At 46.6% G+C, this 6,347-nt stretch overlaps 2 protein-coding genes across 2 annotated transcripts; one reads left to right on the top strand and one right to left on the bottom strand.

Moving 5' to 3' along the window:
• Window positions 1-732: 732 nt before the first annotated feature.
• Window positions 733-3,164, top strand: LOC109534666 (monocarboxylate transporter 7-like; the record flags this gene model as incomplete). The annotated part of the gene is given in 4 exon segments (XM_048668789.1): window positions 733-1,282; window positions 1,340-1,565; window positions 1,620-2,461; window positions 2,520-3,164. Coding segments are annotated over 4 exon segments (1,878 nt in total).
• A 1,201-nt stretch (window positions 3,165-4,365) lies between these two features.
• LOC109534665 (monocarboxylate transporter 3) lies at window positions 4,366-5,727 on the bottom strand. The gene is made up of 3 exons (XM_048668790.1): window positions 5,413-5,727; window positions 5,082-5,223; window positions 4,366-5,028 (listed from the first exon to the last, which is right to left on the bottom strand). The coding sequence occupies exons 1-3, from the start codon at window positions 5,671-5,673 to the stop codon at window positions 4,760-4,762; spliced, it is 672 nt and encodes a 223-aa protein (XP_048524747.1). The 5' UTR covers window positions 5,674-5,727; the 3' UTR covers window positions 4,366-4,759.
• Between the last annotated feature and the right edge of the window lie 620 nt (window positions 5,728-6,347).

Raw genomic sequence — 6,347 nt, 5'->3', positions numbered from 1 at the left:
ATGTCGATTGAGCGCAATAAACGCGCATGCGAAATTTTGATTTTTTGCCGAAAATGTTTTAAGGGTAGAAGTCGATTTTTGAAAAATTAAAATTTCGCATCATTCTGATCTCGAGGAAACAAGGAATGCAACAACTGGTTAAAAAGACGCCACAAGTTTTAGTTTTCAAGTATATATTTTTTGGACATTTTTTTGTGTTTTTGAGCATTTACAATCTTTAAGGGACGATTTCTTCCTTATTATTGATTCAACCACTTCATAAAAGCGCTTTTGTGAGTTTCTTAGGGTGAAAGGAATCGATTCAGCATAAAAAACGCACATGTGAAATTTTGATTTTTTGCCCAAAATTTTCTAAGGGTGGTTTTTGAAAAATTAAAATTTTTGTCAAAATGCCTGGAAATGCGCATCATTCTGATCTCGAGGAAGCGAGGAATGCAACAAACTAGTTGAAAAACACGCCAGAAGTCTCAGTTCCGAAATAATCGACATTTTCAGTACCTACATTTTAGGCGTTGTTAGAGTAGCAATTGTAACGAAAGGAAGCGAAACGGCATAAAAAATGTTTTTTTTTGCGAAATTGCCCTCTAATTGTGCAGCTTTTTCCTCATTTAACCGACTTCGTATCTTACGGTTTCGGAGATCCCCATCCTTATCTGTATTTACATACACAGGGAACTATTGTTGAATCGCAATGTAAGCAAAAGCGCCTGTTTAATGCGAAGGATTAACCAGTTTCAGATGGCGCCACCCAATCTAGACCCAACCAGCAGTACCGCCAACGTGTACGCGGTACTACCTGGGGCGGAGTCCCGCCAGATCGAAAGGGCGCACGACGCCGAAATTGGAGCTACTGAGATGGACAAGCTGGTGGAGAGCGAAATTTGCAAGGCGCGCGAACTGACGCTCAACATCAAAGAAACGGAGGACGTTTGTTCGGACGACATCGATGTGGCGGTGCCGCCCGACGGCGGCTGGGGCTGGGTGATCGTCTTCGCCTCCTTCATGTGCAACCTGGTGGTGGACGGTATCATTTTCTCCTACGGCACGTTCCTAGAGGGCATCGCCTCCGAGTTTGGGGTGACCCGCGCCCAGGCCGCCCTGGTCGGGTCGATGATGTCCGGGTTCTACTTGATCGTGGGCCCCTTTGCCAGCGCCATCGCCAACAAGTTCGGGTTCCGACTGGTGGCGGTGGTGGGCGCCCTTGTGGGTGCCGCGGCCTTTGTAGTCTCGTCCTTTGCCAGCAGCGTCGAGTTCCTGTGCGTCACCTATGGGCTGATTGGCGGTGAGTCGAGTAGCCTTCGCTTTCCCCCGGGAGGAGCCTTATTGTTGACCATTGCAGGAATCGGATTCGGGTTCATCTATGTTCCTTCGGTGATCACCGTGGGCTTCTACTTCGAGAAGTGGCGCGCTCTGGCCACTGGCGTCGGCGTCTGCGGATCCGGGATCGGCACCTTCCTGTTCGCCCCCATGAGCAAGCTGCTGATCGACTCGATGGGTTGGCGCCACGCTCTCCTAGTCCAGAGTGCCATTGTGCTGAGTTGCGCGTTCTTCGGGATGCTGTTCAGGTGAGCGCAGTCTTAGCCACGCCAGAGAGACTGAGTTGATAGGTCCTGATTTAGACCGCTGAAGCCCACCAAGCTGAAGGCGCTGGACGAGGAAGAGCCGGAGCTGGTGATGGACGCTTCACTCCTACCAGCCGCCACAGTGCTGCAGATGGAGGCAGCGTTGAAGTACATGCCAAAGCACGACCACCAGAGTTCCATTTCGCGGGTGTTCGCCTCGCACCACAATCCGGAGCGGCTGCACTTATCCGACGTGTACCACACCATTGGCGTGCCGGCGAGGGCGCCGTTCCGAGCTCAATTGAAGGAGAAAAGACTGAGCGCGCCCTTTGTCCTACTGAGCGAGCGGCCGAAGAAATGCGAGGAAATGCACCGGCCGCTCTATCGGGACGACATATTTTTCGGGCAGAGCCTGGGGCGTCTGCCCCAGTACACCTCCCACACCTCGGTGCAATACAATTTGGCAGTCACGCGGCTGCCCACCAAGCAGGACATCCTGGAGGAGAAGACGCACTCGTGCCGGCTGTACCCGGAGGCGGTGAAACGGGCCTTGGCCACTCTGCTCGACTTCAGCCTGCTCAGAAGCCCCACCTTTCTGATCCTGGCCGTGGGCGGCTTCTTCACCATGATGGGATTTTACGTGCCTTTTATGTACCTGGTGGACCGCGCTGCCGACCACATGCCTAAACAGACGGCCGTCTTGCTCATCTCCTCCGTGGGCATTGCGAACACGTTGGGCCGCGTGCTCTGTGGCGTGCTCAGCTCCTTCCCGTCGGTGAACGCGCTGTTTGTCACCAATGCGGCGCTCACTATCGGGGGAATTGCCACCATAGTGAGCGGCGCCTCCCTGTCCCAAGAGTACCAGTTCCTATACACCGTCATCTTCGGATTGGCCATTTGTAAGTAACACTTTGCAGTGCGAGGGTGGTTTCATTGGTAAGCAACTGCAATTTTTAGCCTGCTTTGCCTCGCTGCGGTCGATCATCGTGGTGGATTTGCTGGGCCTGGAGCGGCTCACCAACGCCTTCGGGCTGCTGCTCCTATTCCAGGGCGTGGCAGCGATGATAGGCGCCCCGTTGGCGGGCGCTTTCACCGATTTGACGGGCAGCTTTGACGCCACCTTCTACCTCTCGGGCAGCATGATCCTGATCTCGGCTCTGATGTGCTACCCGCTCGGTTGGGTGAACCGCTGGGAGCGAAGGCGCAAGCTGGAAGATGCCTAGAGCCTACAATGTGATAGGTGCAAGCCGTAACAGGGTAGATCAGTACAAATTGTAGGGAGCGAGAGCGCATTACGGCGCTGTTCAGTAGCCGCCCACCAGACCATTTGCAGCTCTTGAAGGCCGATTTATAGACAAGACATGGTTGTTGCAGTTGCGCAGCGCACTATAACACTAACACTCACCAATTCCAGCTCAACACAGTGTTACGGCCTAAAAATTTATGGAACAATTTAATTTTCGAAACTAGTGGGTTTTTAGTAGGGCTCGGAATCAAACTCGAATAATTCGAGTATTCGAATATTCGAATATTCAAAAAGCGTATAATTATATGTAGTCATAACTCGAACATTCGAATACTCGAATATCCGAATATTCGAATACTCGAATAATCGAATACTCGAATACGCCAACATTATGAAACTCACAAGGTGCAAATATCTTTATATGCACTTTGTATACTTTTATAAAATAAATGATTCATATTCTACAAGCATTTAAACAAATACCCATATATTTACAAGCAAATGAAAATAATCATATTTACTCTCCTGCAAATGAATGTAAAATTAGGTCTCTGTGTTCTGGTGATTCGCCTCATCAACTTTTGCGCGGTGTTACAATTAATGGACCGACAAAGGCACTTTTTTATCCGTTGCGGCTAGTTGCCAAAAATGATATGAGATAACGATTTTTCTTCTTGGAAAACGGTGAACGGAAAACGAACACTCGAATATCTAACGAATATTCGAATAATTTTACTATTCGAATAAACCACTAAACGAATATTCGAGTATCAGATTTTTAAAAATTCCGAGCCCTAGTTTTTAGGCCGTCGTAAAGTGGAATTTCTTTCTGACGTCTCGCAAGCACCAGTGGCACCAGTTTGCATCTTCAGAGGTGGTATGCTTGAACGCTTACACTGTTCTGATGAATAAATCATCAATAATTCCCGTTAAGCTCCAAACTCTGTAATGAAACTACTTTAAACTCGACATATCTTGTTTGCGCTTTAGTCATTTCTAATGATAAACCTTCGATCCTCCTCATTTCTTATGTTTTGCGCTACAAATTTTTTGGGGCAGAAAATCCAACCAGGTCTGATTGTAAAAGCGTTTTATCTCTTCAGATTGCGAGCGCAACAGTTCAAAATGTGAACACCCTGTAAATAGCCTGGGTGACTCAATTAATTTTTAGGAGTTGGCGCAGAGCCACGCAAATGGCTTTTTGCGCCAACTCAACACAGCGGTGCAGTAAGTGAATTCCTTTGCTGGGAGAATGTTGATAACTTTTTGTTTTTAGATTTATTTTATTTTTAAAATTTCTTCAAAATCTCAGAATTTTCCAGTTTTAGCCAAGTTACTCTTTCTTCTAAATGCTCAATTTTCTAAAGTTTCACTTAAAAAATAACCAGAAAGTTTACATAAAAATAGTTGGAAAAACAACACTGCCTCTAAACAGAACAACGCGTTTTTAGCTAACGTTTTACTGTAAAATACTGGCAAACTGAATCTTTTATGCAAAAAAATTATAAGATCCATTTTATAAGAAAACTCGTCGACTTTCTAGATGACTTTTTTTAGTTGTTTGAACAAAGTAGCAAAACGTAAAGCAAAGACGAATAACTCATCAGAATAGTGTAAGCGTTCAAGTAAACCACCGCTGAAGCTGCAAGCCAGTTGTGCTTGCGAAACGTCAGGAAGAAATCCCATTTTACCACGGCCTAAAAAACCCGAAACCCTACTAGTTTCAAGAAATGGCCTCGAAAGTCTATCTCTTTTGATAATTCCATTTTTTCTGCGACAACGTCCAGTTTATAGATGGGCCTTTAGTGAGAAGAAGACCCGATTCGTCGGATCCACCCTTCAGTGCCAAGACTGATGTAGAAAGTAAGAGCCTCGTTTGGATGTAAATGTATTTATGTGCTGCAAATAAAGGTGTTAACTTCCACTAAGTCCTAATCCACCAAGTCGTGACCTAAGAGAAAGTGACGTTCATGTTGCGCCGCTCCCACTTCAGTACCGGCTTGAGCGGGATCAAAAGTGCGCCGCTGAGCAAAAGGGCGCTGCCAGTGAACAGAAACACCGCTTGAAATCCTCCTGTATACAGCAAAATTACATTGGCCAGGGGCGTGCTGGAGAAGGCCGACAGCGACTGGAAAAGCATGTTCAGGCCGAAACAGTTCGTCAAGTTCTCCAGGCCGAACAGCTCGACGAAGACGAGCGCCCTTAGCACAGTGAACGACGCTGAAAAAAACTCACTGGCAACTCGACTGGCACAAAATGTCTGCAAAAGTTACCCAAGTTGAATCCGAAAAGAGCGCAAGCGATCACGTACAGCATCTTCGAGTAGGCAAAAGCCGCAACGATGAGGGACACTCCGCTCAAGAGAATCGTCACCCAGCTGACAATGTTCATGTCCAGTTGCGGCAAGCACGAAATCTGGAACCAACACAGAGAACAGATACAAAAAAATGCGTCGGTACAGAGCGGTGGATGATTGCGGCTAACTGGAGGGTGATTTTGACATGATTTGCAGGGATTAGAACCCAAACCGCTCCTTGGGGTGGTGACCTTTTTTTAGGTCCAGTCAGCAGCAATCTTCCACCATGCAAAAATTCCGGCACTTACTGCTCCACATGCGGCTCGTCCAAGCGTGTTCGAAATCCCAATGATGGACAGTACAAGCTTGGCTGAGTTCGGGTCCAGGCCCTTCCGCATCGCGAATTGGGCGGCGTAGGTGAACACGATCAATATGCCCATCAAGGAAAGGTAGCCGCTCACGAGCAGCAGCATGAAAGCGGGCGACTTGAGCATCTGGAAGTGCAGCATGGTTGTGAGCACCCGGAGTACTGCTTCAGGGCAGCACACGCATTGGTGCTGCTGTTCCATGTCGCGTTGGGTCGCCGCTCTGGACACTGATAGTGTGTAGGCCAGCGAAGGCAGACCCTTAAAATGCATTCATTCTGTTGAATAAACTCACCATAAGACCCAGAGCCAAACTAGTTGGCCTCGCTTTGCTCGACGTTATTGCCCAAACTAGGCCTGGGTAACACTGTGTTGAGTGGCGCTTTTGAGTTGTTGCCGCTCTCTGAGTTAATGAGTTTTAACTCATTGGTTAATTTTAAAATTTTAAAAACCATCAACATATTGCTTTTGCGCATACGTTTGCTTGAAAGTATTTGGTTTAAAACGGGAAAATTCGGAAATTTTTAAGAAACTTTAAAACATTTCAGGATGGCGCGTTTTTCAAATATTGGTTATATGCTTTTGCTTTATCTGGTCGTTTTTTGAGAAAACCTCAATTTTGGCGAAAAAAACAAAATAACTTTGTTTCGATTTGTCCCAAATTCAAGGGTAACTGTAAAGACGACGACTTTTCTTGTAAAATCCATCTTTTAACTTTTTTGCATAAAATACTCTCAGTTTGCCAGTCTTTTACAGTAAAACGTTAGGAAAAAACGCGTTGTTCTGTTTAGAGAGAGGTTTGTTTAGAAATATTGCCCTAAAAGAGAAGAAATCTGAATTTAAATAAACCAAATTATTCACAGCGACAAAAGTGACGA

Source organism: Dendroctonus ponderosae, unplaced genomic scaffold, assembly GCF_020466585.1.
Source record: "Dendroctonus ponderosae isolate FM_Combo_2020 unplaced genomic scaffold, Dpon_F_20191213v2 Dpon_F_20191213_775, whole genome shotgun sequence".
NCBI lineage: Eukaryota > Metazoa > Arthropoda > Insecta > Coleoptera > Curculionidae > Dendroctonus > Dendroctonus ponderosae.
Note: the sequence above shows the minus strand (reverse complement) of the source record. Positions and strands in the feature narration are given on the sequence as shown.